The following is a 22,212-nucleotide window of genomic DNA, read 5'->3' as shown; positions in this document are numbered from 1 at the left end:
ATCTCTTTGTTGGCTGGGTTCCTTCACTGCAACCCGAGCCTCTAGCCACCCTCACCCCCCACCTCACCCTCAGCCCCCCCCTCTCACACACTCACACACACATCCCACCCTCTTCACTCCTCACCCCACTACCAGGGTCAGCATGTTGTTTACGTTGCAGAAATGAGGGGCAGCACTCGACATAAGGCGGGGGAGGGTCTGTCGGGTGCTTGTTTCTGGGGTTGACGTTGGCAGCTTGTAGTCAGGGTCAGTGACCACACAGTCCTGCCCAGGACTCACATATCTGGACCCCTGGTTCGATCCCCATGCGGTACTTTAGTCTGTGGAAGTCCCAAAAAATGTGTGTGGGTGTGTCGACCCTCCTCTCCTGTTGTCGTGTCCCCTCCTCCTGTGTGGTCCTCTGGGCCGTCTGTGTGGAGGTTGGGTGGGTCCACAACCAGCCCACACCCGGCCTTGTTGTTTTAAATCTGCCCGTAACGATCTTAAGCGTATTTGACACCTTTTTCTCATTAAGTCTTACCCTCCGTCCATCCCACTGCCAACTCCTTTTTCACGCTCCACACTTCATTTGTCTAAATATTTTCACAGCCTTTTCCCTTTTCCCTCTATTGTTTTTGATTGGACAAAGATCGACTGTACGTTTTAGCCACTTGGGAAAGTTAGAATGTAATGTGACGAAACTTGAGACTAGATTTTAAGGGGAAATTAAAAGATTCCTTTTAGCTTTTTCCCTTCCATGCTTATCAGTTGTAACAGCACGTCAGTGATTGAGTTACTGAACACACTCGCACGTGCACACACATTCACTTACAGCTACACACAGACAAAAGGAAATGTATTCATACAAACTGTATGTGCACACATGGTCTGTCCTGCCCTATTTCCCTATGGTTGTGAATGAAAGTCCTTCTGGCACACCACAGTCAGCCCTGGTGACAGATTTATTTTTCCTCTTGACCCTCCCTGAGTAACACTCAGTTTACTGATGACTGCCTCGGGCATGCATTTGTTTTGAATGAAGATTGCTCTCTGTGTGTGTGTGTGTGTGTGTGTGGACAGTTACGGATGAACAACGGAAGGTGGTTAGTGGTAAACCATGAAGGGGCTCCTTAGCTCCTTAATCTACACAAATTCAAATGTATTTCTTTTATCGTTCGGGACGGCTAACCAGGCTAGCAACTCGTTTTGACAGAGTCGCGTTTGGAACGATCTGGTTGGATGGAACTGGCATGATGATTTATAGAAGTTTTAACAGCTTGCTCAACCATAGGAAGCTCAGAGGGCGCCAACATCTGCTAGTGATCACTGAACAGGGGCAATACATTTGGATTCACAGTCAGATATGACACATTAGAATAAAATACCGTACAACAGTGTGCAATGAAAAACATAATGTAGTACAATTAAATAGAATACACTGTTAGACGTTACATTCTGCTGTATAGGCATCTGTTTCAGTTTGCTAAGATGAGAGACAGAATTCTGTCCATCAGATTGGGGCTGAAAGTTTGTCAACCATTTTGCCATTGGAGAGTTCGGTGTCGGGTGTGGGTACACCCGGCAAATGATCAACTTTGGCGGCAACACTGCTTTCCTTTGTAGGGCGTGAGGTGTGGAGGTGTATATCTGGGGTTAGTCTGTTAATGTCGTTTTTTTACCACCATCATTGTTTCTATTTGTCCAGGCATGAGCCATGCTGGGCTTTCACATACCGGTAGTCAAACCTAGTAGCCAGTACTAAGGCAACACATACACATGCATGTACAGAAACACACACCCATAGAAATACTTACACATGCGCACGCACAACATGCACACACACACACACACACACACACAGAACCGTTAGTTTTAACAGGGGGGTAAATGAACTGAAAGCAAACTCTGGACCAGCCTATCCTCCTTAATCCTCACATATTCTTCCCTTCTTGCTTTCTTTTACTCTTTCTACACTGTGACGCAAGTGCCGAATTCCACAGCTGTGTCAAAGCATAACTTGGTCTGGTTTTGGACCCAATATTGCGACCTTTCAGACTGCCGCTGCATAACATCCTACTAGCAGAGGAATCATTTGAATAGTGCCAGGAAATATCCTGTCTGATCAGAGAAAGGAGAGAAGGGGGAGGTGGGGGTGAGAGATCGAAGGAGAGAAGGGGGAGGTGGGGGTGAGAGATCGAAGGAGAGAAGGGGGAGGTGGGGGTGAGAGATCGAAGGAGAGATGAGGGAGAGACAAAATAATTGAAAATGGAGATGAAACGTGTCAAGCGGAGGTAGAAGCGAAGACATGAGATGGGAAGGAGAGAGAAAAAGAAATGCAGTGATACGGAGACAGAGAAAAGGAGAAGAGCAGAACCCATAGTGGGTGATAAAGAGAGGAAAACAAAGATCAAAACAGAGAAGCAAGGTGGGCGAGAGGCCATGAGGAGAGGGCTGCGTTCAGTCTCCCTTTCGGCTCTTGTCAAAAATACAGCAGGTTTCCAATAAGGTTTACTTAGAGGAAGGAACACAAATGGAACAAAACGAGAGAGAGAGAGAGAGAGAGAGAGATGCACCCCCACCCTCATCCACGCATACACCCTAAACTCTCTCCAGTCAACCAACCACCCACTTGAACACACACACACACACTCACACACACACACACCAGAAGGGGCCTTAGCCTCCATTTCACGCCTGCCTGTTCCTGTGGGTTCGTTCTGCCTCGTTTCCCAACCAAGACAGACGGAAACAAGATAGAGTGATGGAAGGAGGGAGACAAAAAGGCAGAATCCCATTCTGTTTTGGTTGGACCTCAGGAATTTAGCAGACAGGCAACTCTAGAAGGGAGGGAGCATTTAATCATAGACACGGCAATCAATCAAATCTGATTTCATTCACGAGCCTGTTTGCGGGCCTGTAGTTTACAGAGCCCGACCCACCCACGCGTACACACATACAAAAATGTACGTGTGCTCCATCTCTTAGACGCCATCGTCACTGTTGTTTTTGTACACGATGGATGAGCAAGTAAAGAGAGCACTTGTTTTTGTGTCACCGCATCTCTGTTCTTTGAATTGCGTTGTTTTTTTTGTTTAGTTATTTTTTCACTACATTTTTACTCACTACTCACAATTTCTAACGAGAACTCTGAGGTCGATTCTTTTCTCCACGTCGTGTGCACTAGTGAGTGAGCAGGAGCCCTGGCTGTTCCCTGCTGGTCAGCAGGCTTATTCATTAGTGATGCTTCATTGTCTCATCCTCCGATGAAGTGGTCCCTCGTCATAGCCCTGTGGGGCTCTCACTCTGTCTCTCTCTTTCTCACTCTGTCTCTGTCTCTCTCTCTCTGTCTCTCTCTCTCTCTGTCTCTCTCTGTCTCTCTCTCTCACTCTGTCTTTCTCTCTGTCTCTCTCTCTCTCTGTCTCTCTCTGTCTCTCTCTCTGTTTCTCTCTCTGTCTCTCTCTCTCTCTTACCTCCCCCGAGGGATGGCTTGACTTGTAACATGGCTGTTGGACCCCCACAACTTTCATCAGGTGAAGGGGCGGGTTCCGGGCCCAGAGCTCCCAGTAAGCCGATTACCTGTCATTCTCCTTTAATGGATTCCTCAGGCGGGCCGCCTGTCCTCTCCTCCCCCAGTGGAGTGGGGGAGTCAGATGGCTGAGCGGTGAGGGAGTCGAGCTTGTAATCAGAAGGTTACCGGATCGATTCCCTGCCAAATTATGTTGTGTCCTTGGGCAAGGTACTTCACCCTAATTGCCTCGGGGGGAATGTCCCTGTACTTACTGTAAGTCGCTCTGGATAAGAGCGTCTGCTAAATGACTAAATGTAAATGGAGAAGGGGAGGATAGAGAAAAGTAAAGAAGGAGAGAGAGGGAGAGGGAGGAAGACAACATGGTTGAAAGGGAAAGAGGGCGAAAGAGAGACAGAGACAGGTAAACAGAGAGAAGAGGCGCCCATAATGGTGATCTCTACATCATGCTTCAGACGCAGGTTGGAACACCATTCCACCATTCCAACTCCTTGGAGAATAGAGCCTTCCGAATCAAAATCTGATTCTGATTTGGAAGGCTCTGTTCTCTCAGGAGTTGGAATGGTTTCAATACTCTTTTCCCTATCTCTGCATGCTCTGTTTGAACCTTGTGTGTATGTATGCGTGCGTGTGTTAAACTAAAGCAGTCCAGGCCAAGTCAAGATCATTTACACACAAAACCTTTGAAAGGATTCTGAGAATTCAAAATAATTTTGTACTACTGTTCATTTCATTTGTCTTAGGTAATGTCAGAGCGGCTAGACCTGCCAGTGTTGGTATTAGTTAAGGACAATTTCTTTAGAAATCTTTAACTTCATAGTTCTTATCTGTTAATCAGCTTGTCCAGCTCATTGTAACAAAGGAACATTTAACAGAAATCCAACCCATCCAGTAAGTGTACCAAGAAAATGTCATACGAATACCACTGAGAAAAATCCAAACATTCCCGTATGAGAGAACAGATTTTGGTAAAGGTTTGCAGCTGGCCTCCCTTCCTCCTTACCAGTATTTGACAGAACTATAGAAATCCATTGACAGTAAAAGCCTAACATCTACACTGTGACAGGGGCTCTGGGGAAATAGTTGGGCCTGTTACACATCTTCATGCCATACCATCTAGCCCCCACACAGAACCAGGTCCATCAACTGTCAGGTGTCCTGTCCCCAACCCTTCTGAGATGTTTCCCAAAAGATGTTTCTGGGAGAGTTTGTACACAGTTTGTACACAGTTTGTACACAGTTTTTTCAAATATATTTTTGAGCGTGTGTGTGTACAGTGTGCATGTGTTTGTGGATGTGTGTGAGAACCAGAGAGGAGAGAGAGAGAGAAAGTAAAGGAGTGGTCAGAGGAAGGAGGTTTTCCAGGAGACTCTGAAAGGAAGCAAGAGGGGTGTATTTGTGTGAGATCAGAGCAGCGTGCAAGGGACATTTCTGCACTGAAAGGAAAGCTTACAGCTCATTATGCCCCATGGAGGATTAAGCTTGTCCTGCATTGTTCCCCAGAGGTGGTACCGGGACTTGGGGCAGGGGGGGGGGGGTGGGGGGATTGGCCCACCAAGGGAGGGGCCTCTGCTCAGCCACACACCTACCCTGGACCAAACCCTTCTTTCCAAAGGACCATAATAGGTTCTTCGTTAGGTAGTTTGGCTGTTTGGTAGAATCCTTTTTCATCAGGAAAGTTTTTTTTGTTGCCGCTAGTAGTCCTTTGTCAAGCTAGAAGTGATTATGAGCCCAAACCACGGCCGTGAGGGGGACCTGAAAAGAGGAGAAACAAGTGGAGTGTGGATTTGGGGGTGGGGCAGAGTGGGTCCGACAATTAGTAATGACATGTTGGAAGAGAAAGGGAGAGTAAAGGAGAGGGGGAGTCTGAGTGTGCTTTCATGGTAAAGGTTTCTTTTGAAGAATGAGGCAAACTTTTGTCTACTTGGTCTACATTCCTCCTCATCAAAGCACACTCATTCTTCACCATGTTCCTCTCTCACTCCCTCGCTGAATTGGTTTGTCCTTCAAGAAATGCTAGAATCGCTTTGATCATTAATGAGGATGTAGCGATGTATTGTCTAATTTTTTTCTCAATCTCCTCTTGTCCTGGCCTTTTGATTACGTTTCTTCTTTAACTGTGAGGAAGATACTTCAATGCTGACATTAAGTCCAAATGCATGAAATACTAGTTTAATTGTGCATGTATGATTAAATTGCACAAAAAAATATATAAATATATTTTTTATTTTAAGTGCTTGTCTGCTGTTACATCTGTGAGTAACAGATATGCAACTGTAGCAGCTGGAGTAACAGACATTTAGTCTTTGTTTGAGAATGTGTGTGTGTGTGCGTGTGCGTGTGTGTGTGCCCACTGACCACTAGGGTATCTGTGTCATTGACTGTGTAGTTAGATCTGAGATAACTGAACAAAAAAACATTTTGACCTGCAGTCCTCTACTGTATCACAGTAAAGGTATGGTCAGTTTGGTTGCTTGTTTGACCATCTCAGCGGTAAGACAAACATGGAAGCTGTTCCTCTATGGCCCCAATATTGACTGGTAGTTTGATCAGCACTACAGCGTGTTAAGAGCAATGGCTTGGAACACTGTTCATGGTTTAGAACGAATGCCTGTTTCCGACATTCCTCTCCCCTGACAGCATCTTGTCAGACTCATTTAAGCGTGTCCACAGACTTCACACTTAGGCCTTGTAATTTCTTTATTCAACCACTTTTTCTGCTCTTATGGAAGTCGACCATGTAGCCATCCACTATAATGCCGTTTTGTGTTTGAAGGAAAGAGGTTTGAGTTATTAAGAGATTTGCCACAGCTTATAAAGGTATGTCTGTGTGGCAGAGACATTTTCCCCTGAGTGAGTGTTCAGCTTTGATGTGGTCTGGAGTCTCAACTGGGTGATTTGTAAGGTCTAAGTGAGTGTGACGTCTTGATTATGTTTCTGCACTGTACACGTTTGGCAGAAGGTACAAAGCTGTCGTATGAGCAAAGTGGAAAAGGAGTCAGACTTGGGTTGTAAATATGTTGTGTAAAATTTCCAAGCCCAAACCACAACAGACATCGCTGTCGTCACTTCCCCCCCCACCCTCCTCCTCCAGTTAGCTAGTTCCTCTGGGATCCTGCACATTCATGCATGTGTGACACTTTTGCAGTCCAAAGAGACATCATTTTTTTTAAATTGGAATTGATCGAGTTGAATTGTATAATTGAAACCAGTACCACACAACCGGCACACACAACCAAAAGAGTGACGGGACAGTTTATGAGTGTAAACACTTCATCAGAGGCACCCAGTGTCGGCTGTACGCCACTGATCTGCGCTCGGTGAAGCAGGCCAGGTCTACTCCCTGGGATCAGTATCCTCTTTGAAGTGTGAGATGTGCGAGACATTCTCGCATTCCAGCAGGGATCGTTGCAGTAACACTGTATTGCAGATTATTTATGTGTGTCCATGGGCTTCTCTTTGCTCACATACATGATATAAGACTCGTTTACATGTTCCTATGAAAGAGCTTCGAAGTGCCGCCAGTCTTTTGCGGTTCATGTTTCTTTTGATTTGGTTAGTTACAGGACATAAACAGTGATCAACAAATCAATGTGATTCGTGATCATGTCCAGAAGTCTCCAATATTGCTGACCAATGTTTGTTCTGTTTCAGATTGGAGTGCCGTACAGTTTGTGTGTGGGTTTTCCCTCAATCTTTGAATGTTCTCTCGTTTCACTAAAACAGGAACCTCCTATATATTTAAACAATTTGGACGGAACTGTGCGGAAAGAGAGAGAGAGAGAGAGAGAGCGAGCGAGAGAGGCAGTTCAAAGTGCAGGGACTGGGGTGTCAGTTTCAAAGAGAGCGCAGAGCGATCAATATGTGAGATATGTTAATTCGGCAAAGCCCCGTCCTGGTCTTGATGTTTACTAGGGTTACACTGAAGCAGCTGGGCTGATGAGGGGGCCAGTTGAAGAGACCAGACAAGAGGTCATCACACATGCACTACCGAGTGGGTAGAGGGGGGGGGTCAAGGATCCATGCTATCTTCCTCAGCTCATCCCATACCCATTACCGGACCAATCCCTGCACTGCATGACCCTGTGCGCACAGGCAGATGAAGTGCAAGCGTGATCGAAAGCAGCCTGGAGAAAACAGTCACTAGGAAAATCTGCTGTCTGACCAAGGCTGAAAACCCAGGGTCACGCAGTGAAGCAAACCAGGCTTCTTTAGTGCGCATACAAGCAGAACATGATCCCCAACTGTAGGTTTCAGAACATATAAAATGCATCGCTCTTGACATTTATGACTAGCGGTCACAAACTAGATGTTATTTTAGCCAGTTGGCATTGCATTTACAATTTTAAAAAGGTGATGTTCCATGGTCTAAGGATATATTGTTCAGTGTTCGTTTTCTCTCTGTTCCTCTCAACAATCCAATCGTGGATTTAATTTGACCTCAACCTCGAGAATAACAATTATGTCTGGCATAGGGTTTATTAAAATACCAAAGAACCTATTTGAGTATGAGAAGTGACTGTTTAATATAAGATTTCAATCCTCTGTACCACATCAGTCATGAACGTCCACTTGAACTTAATTACATTAAGTGAATTTTATAGATTTCATTCAGTGAAAGGCTGCACTAATGGTTTTGACTGTAATCAAACTTCATCTCCCCCTAGTGGACATCTGTGGCGACTGTTATAAACTCACAGACAGGCTCCCCACAGGAAAAAACGTTGTGGGAAGACGGAACAGAAAGCCCAAGGTCAATGTGGTTCTAAAGGCCTTGTTATCTCAAGGTGACACGGGTCAGTGTAGCCGTCTTAGAACATTACAGAGATTAAACAAATTTATCTCACCTACACCACTTTACATGTTAGATTACACTTTTTTTATTATTATTTTTTCCTCAAAATGACAGTCAAGGACAATGTGAATCATTTATGTATGTGTGTAAAAGAGAAAGACAGAAATAGAGAACGAAAGATAGAGAGAGTGTGTGTGTGTGTTTGTGTAGAAGAGAGACAGACGCAGAGATAGTGAGTGTGTATGGGTGAGTGTGTGTGTGTGTGTGTGTGTGAGAGAGAGAGAGAGAGAGAGAGAGAGAGAGAGAGAGAGAGAGAGAGAGAGAGAGAGAGAGAGAATGTGTGTGTCCCAGCTGTGCATGCTGATCCCTGTGGCCTGCAGTGGAAACAGAGGTGGAGCAGAGCAGGTCCTGTATTTCCGCACACAGGTGGCCACTATTAGACTACAGAGCCCCTTGATGGCAGGAGATCAAACCACATGCCAACACCAGGAAACACAGAGCCCTGCTCAGACTTAGACCTACAGACACACACTCGGTGTACGCACAAAGACACATATACACCCTCGCTCACTTTGTTTGTGATAGAAACACTTACTGGCCTGTACTCACTCTACACAGTGCCCCTGTGCTAAATCCATGTTTTTATTATGTCTGAAAACTGATTGTTTGATCAGAAAATGGTACTTTGTTTCTGTCCAGCTTACCTTCCCTTTAAACATGCTGAGAGGTGTTACAGAGTTAAGACTTGTGAACTTCTCTTTTCTTTTCGGTAACTTTTGAGAACAAAGGCTGAGGAGCTGCCTGTATGCTGGGGTTAAGTGAAGGATCTCTGCAGGTCTATTATATGGAGAGGGAAAACATCCATGGTTACAGTTTTCTAATGTCTGTATTGTTGAGTCTAAGAATCAAGCATGAAGAACTGGACATGTACAAAGATTATTCATTAAAATATCTGTAAAGTAGAGTAAAGTAAAGGACAGAGTATAGTAAACCAATGAGACAGTAAGAGACAATGGTTAATGGTTAAGATTTGTTACCCGACCATTCCTCAGACTCCATGGTACTCTGCTCCCAGCATGCCTTTGGGCAGGACATCACATGGTCCGCCTCTGCTTCATCGGTGCCGGTAATCCAGTAAAGAGGGGAGGAAAGGCCTAATACCAGGGTCAATCTCTCCTCTCCACGGAGTAAGGCCTCTCTAAACCTGATCGCGCCCCACACCCCTGGCCAGATCCGCTGCCAGAGAGAAAGGCATGCTGGGTAATCAGCCCCATGCACACAAATTACCTTATGGAGCGATGGCTGAAAGCTGGAAACAATTCACAGTCACGCCAATGCATGTTCATATTTCAGAGAAGCAGGCTTGGCGTTGTCGGCAAACGTGTAATAACATTTGTAAATGTTATAAGTCATAAACATTTTGTTGTCTCGGCAGGGGTCTGCAAGAGTTTATTTCTTAAGAGAAATTGCTATCTGGTAGAAAGAGTTATGAGAAGGAATGTATCAAAATAAATGGAAGATGTTTACTTTATTACCTTTCTTTATTTTAAATATTCTCTTCAGAAAAAGTTTGTGTCTGTATTTTTTGTTTGTTAGCTTGTGTTTGTGTGTTAAGAGAGAGAGAGACAGCAAGAGAGAGAGACATCAAGAGAGAGAGACAGCAAGAGAGAGAGACAGCAAGAGAGAGAGAGCGAGAGAGAGTTGGAGGAAGAGAGAGAGTTGGAGGAAGAGAGAGAGCTGAGAGAAAAATAAGTCTCCAAATGCATTAAGTAGACCACAGTTTGGTCAATAAAGTTCACAGACCTCCCAGTCTACAGAAACATTTAGCCAACAGTGTGGATTCAGTCAAACATTTAACAAACTTGGAAATGTTAGCGCTTCAAACATGTGTTGCCGTTGGTGTGATTTGATCGTAAATATACAGGACAGGACGTTAATCTGTCGTCTTGTCAGTGCTGTTCATTCCTGCGTTGTTCGTCTGTAGCGTGTATTGTAACTCTGTCTGTTCCGAGGGCCTGCATCGTAAATCTGCCCCCAGTTTAGAGGCAGGAGCCCTTCGTAAATACAGAGCTGTGTAGCTGGAAAGGCTGTAATGGTTTCCATAAGTCAGGTCGCTGCCTGATGGTAGTGTAAATCAGACCCAAGGAAATTAAGGGGGGGGGGGGGGGGGGGTTGAAGGCCAGGACCAAACTTTGAAAGTGTCTAACTGTCGGTACTCTCGAGGTCCAATTTGTGTAGGTAGAAAAACAATATCTCTTTCGTTTTGCCTCTCCAGTTACGCTGTAACAGCAGAGAAGATGACAGAGTAATTAGTATATAGCTTAAGAGGAAATATTGCTTGTTTGGATCCGTGGCGCTGGGAGTTGAGCAGAGGCTTTGATCTGCCTGGGGATGAGGGGTGAAGGGGAACTCTGGCACTGCAGGGTTCTGGCGCCTGTCAGGTCAAATCATGGTGGGATTCAGTGGAGGGGTCTTAATTCTGTGAGTGGCCAAGCATCTCAACTGGATGTTCATGCCCGATAGAATTTGTGCGTGCAGAGAGTCAAGGTCTTGGAAAATTTGGGAATTTTGGAATCTTGGAAAAGGTTTTTCAGCTAGTCTTTGTTTCTGAAGGTTAGCTAGCTTGTAAGTGCCAGCCACAACTCAGCGGACAAGACTTGTTATTGGCCAACAACATAATCCAACTACTGACTAAGAACCTTTAGGTAAACTTGATATAGATCACTGAACCAACAGTTCACATTTTCTGTTATAATCCGGTTGCGCTGCATCAGATAAACCAAGTACACCGTAGAGTTTTCTTAAATACATATTGCACCCCTCCTATACCCATGTTCTAATATCCAGTGTCTTGAAATTAAAATCCTTGAAGGACATGACCCTATAACAAAACAGAGGGCCACCAATGGCCAAGGGCCCGGGCGTAACAGACCTCAGTTCTCGAGTTTCTGAAGCAGGCCATGTAAGGCTGATCCCCACTCTGCACAGACGTGGAAGTCAACACCCGGAGGGGTTAGACAAACAAGCCCTGTCACACACACAGGCAGTCAATGTGTGAAATGTAGCACGTTGTTGTGCCCAGTTTGCCTTCCTCTCCTGAGGAAGAAACTAAGGCCAGAAAGAAAGAAGAGAAAGAAAAGAAAAAAGGAAGAACGAAAGAAATTGGGGGAAAGGAGTTTGTTTTATAGGGAAACCTGACAACTCTCCTACTTTATGTCTTTGTTTGACTTTCTGTAAATCACAGAGTTTTTGATGGGTGGAGAGGAAGGTGGGGTGGGGTATTTTTTAGGGGGTAGAGTGATATTTGGATGTATATCAGAAAGCGAATGCTTTTTCATGAAACCTATATGACTGTGTTTTTGTAGGCAAGACATTTGGCAGATGATTATAGTTTAGAAACTGATCAAAAGAATGGGGGTATGGTATTATTGAATGCAGCTGAACTGTGGAATGATTTTTGACATGTGTACCCTGTGTCTGTGTTCACATTTATGTGCAGTCCGGGCACTCAATCATTTTATTATTTGAAAGTACATTCAAGTGAAAACATCAGACTGAATGGAACCTAGAGGGCTACAAGGAAGGTCTGGGAGACGCAGTTTATTGGCCTCAGTCGTTCTATTAGATGCACATTGAGCTTGCAACTTCAGAGCTGTGAGTTCAGTCCCTTGGAAGAGCTTCATAAACATGTGTACACTAAAAACAGATTTAGATAAAATAACTTCAAAACCAACATGGAAAACATTGCAAAATGCCTGAGAAAGGGTTTGCAGAGGATGTCATGAAGTATGACTGGTGCTGGGCCTGGCTTGTGTGTGTGTGTGGCACAGTTGTCCTAGCAGCGGAGTGATAATGAGGTGTTCAGGTGTCCTAGCTACAGTCTGCGGTGTTGTCCCTCAGAGGGGTTTGTCGTGGCGTTGTGCTCAAAGAGTGTTAAACCGCCGACACTGGCAGATCCAAGTTCCCGCCGCCGCAGGCTTCAAAGACAAAGCAGCCCAGAGTACGCCAGTCATGTAGCGCTGGGAGGAGCGGGGAGAAAGGTGGTGTAACCAGAGCTCACACACTTTAGATTGCCACTTAGGCTCACAGATGGCGGTTGGCCAGTGCACTCTTCGAACACACACACACCCTCTAAAAATACAGTCCAAAACAGCCCGAGGGAAGTGGTTTTTACTGCTATTGCATTTCTTTATTTTCCTTCCAAATTGTGAACTTTGGGAGAAGTTTTCTTGAAATCAGTGTACACACATGGGGATCTCACAGGTGGTCCCTCTTCTTCAGTTCCCCTCACAATCCACACCAGGTTCTTACTGAAACTTTCCATTTGGTCGAGTAATAATGAGAGCTGAAGGCTGTGTGGAAGGCTGTGGACGGATGAAGGAGTCACTCATCCGATCCGGGGGTCTGCTCCGACGACCCAGTCAGTCACAACTGCAGATGTGGATCCTCTGCAGTTGCCTCGCAGCTCAGAGAAGATGGTTCCATCTTGAAGTGGTTCCTAGCGTGATGTAAAGCAGATGTGTAAGGCATTGTGTTATCATTATGGACCCGTCACTCTGGTCTCTGACTGTGAGTATGGATGGATGGATGATGGCTGGACGGATGGATGGATGGGTGGATGGAGGGTAGAACTGAGCATTTGGCTCAGATAGGAGTTGGGCATGGGTGCTTCAACCTGCTTTGATACTGGGCATGTGACCATGTCTTGGTCGTAAATCTGCAATCCCTGCAAATCAGAGACATTGCAGCCCCTGCAACATAAGCGCTCAGCCACAGCTGAAGATAGGGGTTGGACCTGTTAAGTTTTTAACGGGATATTTTTATTTTTTGTGACTTGAAGTTTGTGACATGATTTAAGCCCTCTGACATTGCTTGTAAAAAGGGCTATGCAAATCAATGTTTATTTGATTCGAGTCTTTTACCTTATGTTTTTCCTCTGTCTACATGCAGATGACTCCAGCTCTGTAAGGGATGGCACAGGGGCAGGAGAAGACGGAGAACACTCACCAGAGCTGACTGGAAAGCTGGGTAAGAACCGAAATTCATGCTGTTTTTATCTTCCCATGTTTATCTATGCATCAAGATATACGGTCTGCATTGCCGAGATACAATCTTTGTAATAACAGGTCTACTCCAAATCACAGCAGCATAGTCCTAAAATACTTAAACAGAAGTGGCACCAAAACAAACCGTTGAAGCGGTTAGCACGTGGGTGGCTATCAACTTTTAAAACTTTTTATGCATCAAACATTCCTGAGCACTTTGGGATCAATAAAGTGAATTGAATTACGCAAGCACACACGCGTACACACACAAACATACTTGCGCGCTCAAAAGACAGCGAATTAACTGCATATCAGTCACACTTACGCAGACTTCCCAGGGTGCTGTTTGCTTAGATAATTGCCTCTGACAGGCCAGAGAGACGGCAATTTGAGGGAAGTATGATAGGGGAAACATTCCATCCCTCTCTCTCACGATGGTCAGCTTTGTGGATTCTGCGATTGCCTTTATATGCATACATACAAACATACACAGAGAATGTGACCAGTCATGTTTCACCCTCTTCAAAGGAGGACTGTCATGAGTATTTTTACACTGTGAAGTGTTGCAGTTAAGTGCTCCCTCTGGGGCCAAATCCCTCCTGCTGTCCCTTCAGTTCTACCTCCTTCTCCAGCACTCGATTCTCTCCTCCCTAGACTCCACCCCTTCCTAGCCGCCCTGTGCTGCCTCCAAACCACAAACTGTTTTGGGGTCCCAATCTTGTGAATCACTCGTTTCTTTTAGGTATTTATTTAGTCAGAACAAACGTGATCTTGCCAAAATGGAGAGGACGTGTGATTCACAGAAACGTCTAAACAATTATCTCATGCGCAAAGAGACTATGCGGTCTGTAAAACCAAAAGGTTCAGTAGAACTGTTCTGCTCATGACTCTCCCTCCCTCTCATCTCTCTCCCCTCTCTCTTCCCTCTCCTTTCCCTCTCCCCTCCCTCTCTTTTCTCCCTCCCCATTTCTCTCCTCTCCCTCCCTCTCTCCCCTCTCTCTTTCCTCTCTCCCCTCCCTCTCTCTTCTCCCTCTCCCCTCTCTCCCCTCCCTCTCTCCTCTCCTCCACTCATGGACCACCCAGTCCGTCCACGGTTCACGCAGCCGGCGAAGATGAGGAAGCGCGTCATCGCCCGCCCCGTGGGCAGCTCGGTGCGGCTGAAGTGCACGGCCAGCGGGAACCCGCGGCCAGACATCGTTTGGCTGAAGGACAGCCGTCCACTGCTGGGGGACGCGGGCGAAGGGACGGGCGGGGCCGAGGGCCGCAAGAAGAAGTGGACCCTCAGTCTCAAGAACCTGACGCCCGAGCAGAGCGGCAGGTACACCTGCCACGTCTCCAACCGAGCAGGGGAGATCAACGCCACCTACAAGGTGGAGGTCATACGTAAGTATCTCCGCTTATGAACACGTTTGATGGAAGGAGGTCGATCTTGCCGTGAATTACCGTGCCCTCGTTTGAGTCGGAAGGGGGTGATTCATGCTCAAAGCATGGCCTGATGAAGGTATTATTGCTCAGACATCTTAACTGATGTCACGCTAAGTCGAGGGTGTTCAGTGTGTTGAGTCACTAAAGAAAGGTTTTCCACCAGTCCCTCAGTGTTTGCATCTTTCGTTCCTGTATCCAGTGATGTGGGTGGAAGGTACATCCATCAGAGGAATCCTGACAAGAGTGTTGAACAGCATACTTGCTTGCTGCTTACGAAAATATAAAATCTTGTGCCAGTGCAGGTATTCCTGAATTCAGTCATTGCAGGCACTGTGCTCCATAACACTTGAGAACTTCTGAAACTAACGTCAGTGCACTTGTCAGACTGGCTCGGACTAAATGTTGGGTTTGAGCATAGGTTTGTTTTCATGTCGGTTGGTGTCGGTTTGTTGGGTCAGAGGAAGCGATGATGAGGCTCTGTTGAGCTGACCAGGTTCTCTCCCAGACGTCCCATGTGCTGCACATTAAATCCCAGCTGTGGTTGGACTCCTGAAACACATGTTTCTACATAGAGAGAGTTATGTAAGTGTGTCAACTGCTGAATAAATAACTAGGCTGTGAATATGTCACATCAGCCAACTCATTGAAGAAGCGATGAACTCGTAGCTCCTTAGCGCCATTGTAAGAATCCTTACTGGTGCATAGTAGCCTGGGATGAGAACTTCTTATGACATCTCTCCCCCTGCAATAGTTTAAATATCCCATGACATGCAGTTTTTGGATGCTTTTATATAGGCCTTAGTTGTCCCCTAATATTGTATCTGAAGTCTCTTTCCCGAAATTCAGCCTTGGTGCAGAATTACAGCCACTACGAGCAGTCCCACAATGAGCTTTCCTCAGGTTGTGCCGTTTCGGTGTCTGTAGCTTTAAATGCTATGAGGAAGAAAGAGGCTGGGCTAACTGCAATGCTTCGGCCGTTTCCAAGCCATGATGTCTCGAGGAAAATCCAATATTGCGCTTGCACGGTCGTAGCTCATTTTCTCATTGGTGGGCCGAATTCTCTGTGCGGGCAAAGCCGATAAAGGGGAGGTAACCTTCCTCCTTATGACGACATAAGGAGAGAATTTTCTTTTTAAATTACCGAGCATTTGACCGCATTCAAATGCATTTTACCGAGCATTTGAACTTTCATTTTCTCAAAGGCGGAGACTTAATACCCAGGGCTTGGTTTACACATATCAAAATTTCTAGCCACTGGGGGACCAAAGGCAGGCTAGGGGAACTCATATTAATGTTAAATAACCTCCTAATGTGAACATTTCATGTCATGGGACCTTTAATTTCAACTACAAAACATAAGAGAAATTGGATTAAAATCATTTGATACTGTATGTCTGTGCCTCCACTAATCAGGAGATGTAGTGCCAAATGTCATTACTAGTTTCACAAACAAACCTTGTGGTCAAACGTGTGTTACAGAACGTACCAACTCTAAACCCATCCTGACCGGGACCCACCCGGTCAATACCACCGTTGACTACGGGGGGACAACCTCCTTCCAGTGCAAGGTGCGAAGTGATGTCAAGCCAGTCATCCAGTGGCTTAAAAGGGTGGAGCTGGGCGACGAGAACAAGTACAACTCCACCATCGAGGTGGGAGACCACCGCTTCGTGGTGCTGCCCACAGGGGAGGTGTGGTCGCGCCCCGACGGCTCCTACCTCAACAAGCTGCTGATCACCAGGGCCAAGGAGGAGGATGCGGGCATGTACATCTGTCTGGGGGCGAACACCATGGGCTACAGCTTCCGCAGCGCCTACCTTACCGTGCTTCCGGGTGAGCGAATCAACAGATCAAGTCTTCACTTATAATCCTTCCTACTGAAACTTTTATTTTTTAATTGTCATAATTTCTGTTGCTTTTGTCTGTTTTTACCTTTTATGTTCAATTGCTAGGATTTATTTATTTTTTATGTTATTATGTTATGTTATAATGTATATATTTTTTAATAATATTTTATGAACATTTCCAAGATGTGTTGGATTTTTTTACAGACATACATTTTTATACTGTGTGTTCGTGTAATTTCTTGAGTCCAGGTTCATGAAAGCTGTTGTGGGTGTGTACTCTGACATGTCTGACAGCTTCATCTGTGTTTCTATCCTTGTTCAGACCCCAAGCCTTACCTCCCACCCGTCCCCACGGCAACGTCCCCCAGCCTACCCTGGCCTGTCATCATCGGCATCCCAGCGGGCGTGATCTTCATCCTCGGCACCGCCTTCCTCTGGTTCTGCCAATCGAAACGCCACTGCTCCGCCGCCCCGGCCCTGCCAGCATCCCAGCGCCCGCCCCCTGGTGACCGAGCCCTTTCCTCCGGCACCTTGGCCTGTGGGGATAAAGAGTGTCTGGGCTCGTTGACCTACGAGGACTACATAGCTCAGCAGCAGCAGCTTCTCCTGGTCCAGGGGGGCCCTGCTCTCACTCCCAAGGTCTATCCCAAGATCTACACAGACATCCACACCCACACACACTCCCATGTGGCAGGGAAGGTGCACCAGCATCAGCATATCCACTGCCAGTGTTAGCACCGGTTGATTGGTTCTAGCAGCGTGAATGTGAAGCTCTGTTTCTGCCATTGAGGTGGAAATAGGAAGGCTTCTCACGTCTATGGGATGGGCCGTTTTTTTTTTATTGGGCCAGTTCACATCCACCATTTTCCTGTTCCACACAGTACTGTACAGAGATACGACCGAGACAATGTCAAGGCACATGCCAGTGAGCCTGTGACAGTGAGCTCACATAAACTGCGAGGAAAAATTGAATATCCATATCACATATATTTTCATATTGCCTTTTGTCTAAAGTAAACAAAAAACTCAAACTAATTGAGCCAACAGAGCAACTGAAAAACTTTTCACAAGAAACTTAACTGAAATGACATCTTATCTAAACCTTAGAGGCAAAGAGAAATATACAAGAATCTGCCATGTTCTTGTTCTGGAACCTTCTCTTGGGTACTGACAGTGGAGGAAGTGAATGTATACAGTCAGCTCTGTCATTTCAAAATGTTTGTTCCTTTCTGAACATGGGGACATCTTATGAACAAGCCTCAACACTACGGAGAAAGGTGGATGGACAGAGACACTGATGTGACCTGTTTTCTCCCCTCAAAGCTGGATCAGAATAATTTGGGCTGTTGAGTCTTTTAGAAGAAATGGTTGGACATTCACCTGCAGCCTACAGTGTATTGAGTAAAAAGTCTTCCATTGCTGTGGACTCACATTGCATTTGTTCTCCAATTTCACACTATTATGCTGCTTTGAGCTGCACTGTGCTCACCCAGATGGATTTATTTTCAATTGTTTCTTCCCTGCAAACTCATCCCAGCGTTGTTCAGCTGTGTTTGTCCCCCTGGTGTAAAATCATTCACCGGGGTAGACAATGTGTCATCATCATCATCATCATCCTACATCAGAGCTGTTCATTGATATTGAAATTACATGATATAGCATTACAGTGATGCTTCAGATATACAGTACTGTGTTTTTTCATGCTTGTTACTTTGGGAACTCTCAGTGGGTGGTACACCTGTGTGTGGTACATGAAAGCTAGCCCAAACCACAAAAGGACTTATTACTCTCTTCAAATCTCAGGTGGCCCTCTTGTGTGTTGGACAGTCTGCGTGCGTTTATAACTTTGACCACTATATGAAACTGTTTAAACAATATGCCTTTGACTGCTCATGTTTGTAATTACCCCCTTTTTAAGATGCTTTTTGATAAGAGTGAAAAGCAACACACACAAAAAATGTTCAAATTGTTGCGTTGTTTGTGAGAAAAGTGGGTGTTCTGTTCTGTGTGTTTACCCCAGTAACATGTACTATGTGTCAAAGCTACGGACTGCCACATTACGTATCCATGCACTTATCCCAAATATGTTGATGGAAATGTCTTCGATGTTGTTTCCAGCTCTCCTATGGGGAGTTCTGGACTGTTCTTGACCCCTCAATGACCCCCAAATCCTAAGTGAGTGTCAAGATTCTAAAATCAATATGGTGTGTTTAATTTATTTTCCTGAGTGAGATTTCGTTATTCAAACAATTGGGCATTAAAGCAACTGTTTTGATCCAAAAGGTTGGTAGAAATGAATCCGTTAATGGCATTTGTGTCTTATAGTTACAGTGTAAGCTATGTAGTAAATACCTAGCAAGTGTAAAATATTTATATATGTCATTGACATGTACTTATACAAACTGTATTTGTTTTGACAATCCTGTACTATCATCTTTTAGGTTAAATAATGCTTTTGTCAAAAGAAAATATTTTAATCATTTTACCAATGCCATTAAAGTGAAAGTAAATCATGTTTTTGTTTTTAAACTTTTTCAAACAGTGCCTCGAGTACAAAGTACTTTTCTAACATTTTCACAATCAAGCTGCGGACCAGACATTACAATGAAACAACCTGGGACAGTATTGAATACTTGGTTCAATAACTGACTGCATTAGGGCTCAGCCAGGCCCGGGTATGTAAGTACTGGTCATATTAAGTGCTTTTTTTTCTCCTAATTACAATCAGACAGGAGTAAAAAAATAAATTAAAATAACTATAACTGCTATAGTCATCAGTTTCGACCGCAAAGCTCAGTAGCAGCAGTGGGTGTGAAACTTGTAGCACAGAGAACAGTGGGATGACCAGACTGAGGCGGGGCAACCATTTTTTCACAGCAATGAACTTTCCTCAGTGACAGCTCAGATGTCCAAGAAACTGAATCTGAGCAAGAAGCAATATATGGCCAGAAAAGTCTAACCAATAGAAAACCCTTCCCACAATAGAGCCTGAGGATCATAAAAACAGATTAAACTGTAAAAACAAAAGAGCAAAAAAGGCAGCAAAAAGAACAGACATTACTATGAGTCAGAATCAGATTAAATTCTTGTATTTTTATGGTAAATGCCAGTGCAGCAGTAGACAAGTCTATTCTTTAGCACAACTTCCTGTCTGTCAGTGTCTGTGTACAATCAAGATGACAGATGGACAAGTGTTGCGTGCCGAGTCTGGGTTGAGAGAGGTTCATGCAGTAATGGCACAGACCTGGGCTGTTGACAGACAGCGTGCTGAGATCATGGCTGTGTGTTGGAGGAGGAAGACTCGGTGAAAGAAGAGATGAGAGCGAAGCCTTACTATCCGACGCTTCATATGATTATAATGTGTCTGTGAAAGAATGGCCTGAATCACCTTTCCTTAAACACAATGTTTTGGTACTAATAGCGGACAAACTTGAATACAAAGCTCCACATCAGATGTGTCTACTTCGCTAAGTGTCGGAAGCCATTTAGCGTGAATCCTGTGCCGTTGTATCAATAGCAACTGTGTGTCAATAGTGCTTGACAGTATTCTGTCCAGTGATGTGTATAGGTATTTCCTCTCTGAAGGAACACCGGGTGAATAGAGTCGGCGACCATGAAGGACACACCTGGGAAACCCTGGCAGAGATCAGACGCTCTGTTTGCATACCTCCAGTCTTTCACATCCATGCTCAGAACTCTCTCCCGACGCCACACAAAAGCTGCCCATTTAAAAACAGGGAATGAGAATGAAAAGGCACAAGAAAGGCTAAAAAGGTGCAACGGCGGTTCCTTTTCTCCTCCCCTCCCAAATGTTTACCTTCGCCTGTGAAAAGAGAGCGATGCCGAGTGAGAAAAGAAATCTGCGCGATGGGACGAGAGCCAAGGCCTTTAAAGTCTGCCACAGGGCCGTGACAAAAGCGGCCTAATCTCGGTGTTGTCTTTCAGCCTTTCTTTACACATCCTGCCAGGCAGGCTGACGGGGAAGGAATCTTTCCACAGCCCCGCTTACATCACTCAAGCATGGGATGCAGTTGAGTCAGGCCCCTTCAAAGGCCCCCACATGTGGGGCATCTGTCTTTCTGTGTGTGTTTGTATGTGTGAGGGAGAGAGAGAGAGAGAGACAGAGAGAGAGAGAGAGAGAGAGAGAGAGAGAGAGAGAGAGAGAGAGAGAGGCAGAGAGAGAGAAAGAGAGAGGAGTCAGGAAGGGTCAGTTACCCAGTCTAGGTTCTGTGTGTGCATGTATCTTTTCCCATTTCCAAACTTCAGACCACCATGTCCTATTCATGTATGCAAATGCAACACATTCACAACACAGATCCTAATCTACAAAAAGTATTTTTCAAATTTTTCAAACAACTAGTGTATTTTAAATTGCATGCTGTTAAATCTCTGTGTATAGATGAATAACATTGCCACCTGTTGTTCAGTTTAGACAATTACAGGGAAAACTCATTTGTACACCCTGGGGCGAGAGAGAGCGAGAGAAAGAGAGAGAGGGGGGGGGGGGGGGGGGGGGGAGTAAGGGAGGGAGATAGACACACGGCAGTACTGTAAGGCTTTTCTTGAACAGTCTTTAACACAATGACATCTTGCCTCCGTGCATCGTTTTACCTTCAGAGGACCCGAAGAGAACGGAAACGATCCTAAATCCCAGAGAAGCGCAGGTGTTCAGACCCTTCTGTTCTGTACAATAGCATCCCTCCACACCGGAGCCCCGCTAAATGGTGTCTGTTTACAACTATGAAGGGCTATCAAGTGGGAGCATGTTGCTATGGGCAACTGCAGATAAAAACAGGAAAAAAACACAACCTCCTACGGTCAAAACCAACTAACAAACCAGCCCACATGACTACTAACTTCTATCTATGTTTGCTATAAACAAAAGACTACAATGTTTTGTATGTGACAAACGTCATTCAGAGCAGACCACTACAAGTGAACCCTGCCACCAATTTCACCTCATTTAAAAGCAACTGTCAAAAAACAAATGTATGTGGTTTTACCACATTAAACAAATCTGAGGAAGAGAAATGCCTCGGGTTCATTCCTTCCCCAAGGGATGTGGCTCATGCAAATCCATGTTCGAACCATGTTTGAGTGGTGGGGAATGCTCCCCTCCCCGGCCTCATTGGCTCTGACATGTCAATAAACCTGTACTGGTCTCCAAATGGTTGAATGTCAGCTGTCAATGTCATCATCATCGAAGGTCTGTTTAAGACTCTTATAATAGCTTTTGATGGGTTTACTACAAATGTCTAGAAACTTCATACCTTTAAACGGGCATTCAGCATGTCTTTTTTGTATTGGTTATGAGATCATGAGAACCATGATCATGAACCATAGTAAAAGCTGGATTATGGTGGGTATAAAACAGATTAAATGCTCACTGAATAAATCCACATGGGAAACCAAGAGCTTTTGGTCTACCAGTCTTGCAAGTCCTAATAACACGACAAGCCAAGATAGATAAACCATCTCATTGGGACTTGGAACAAATGAAGAGAATGCAGTAAAATATTCTGCCTCAAATCTGTCATGACCGACAAGTCACTTAGAAGAATTACCTCATTACCCAACACCCTTCACGCTTGCGCC

General features: G+C 45.1%; 1 protein-coding gene and 1 long non-coding RNA gene across 3 annotated transcripts in view; one reads left to right on the top strand and one right to left on the bottom strand.

Moving 5' to 3' along the window:
• The window catches only part of fgfrl1a (fibroblast growth factor receptor like 1a), a 33,458-nt gene extending 14,326 nt beyond the window's left edge, over nucleotides 1-19,132 (top strand). For both annotated transcript variants that reach the window (XM_047018445.1, XM_047018363.1), the window contains 4 exons: nucleotides 13,251-13,328; nucleotides 14,429-14,728; nucleotides 16,250-16,603; nucleotides 16,940-19,132. In XM_047018445.1, the coding sequence (XP_046874401.1) occupies nucleotides 13,251-13,328; nucleotides 14,429-14,728; nucleotides 16,250-16,603; nucleotides 16,940-17,352 (1,145 nt within the window). In that variant the 3' untranslated portion in view covers nucleotides 17,353-19,132. The remainder of the gene's footprint in view (nucleotides 1-13,250; nucleotides 13,329-14,428; nucleotides 14,729-16,249; nucleotides 16,604-16,939) is intronic.
• Nucleotides 10,486-14,253, bottom strand: LOC124471469. The gene is made up of 3 exons (XR_006956548.1): nucleotides 13,671-14,253; nucleotides 13,223-13,324; nucleotides 10,486-12,798 (listed from the first exon to the last, which is right to left on the bottom strand). It is a non-coding gene; the product is annotated as an uncharacterized LOC124471469 (long non-coding RNA).
• Nucleotides 19,133-22,212: the final 3,080 nt, after the last annotated feature.

This window comes from Hypomesus transpacificus, chromosome 1 (genome assembly GCF_021917145.1).
Source record: "Hypomesus transpacificus isolate Combined female chromosome 1, fHypTra1, whole genome shotgun sequence".
NCBI lineage: Eukaryota > Metazoa > Chordata > Actinopteri > Osmeriformes > Osmeridae > Hypomesus > Hypomesus transpacificus.
This window is presented reverse-complemented; position numbering and strand designations above follow the sequence as displayed.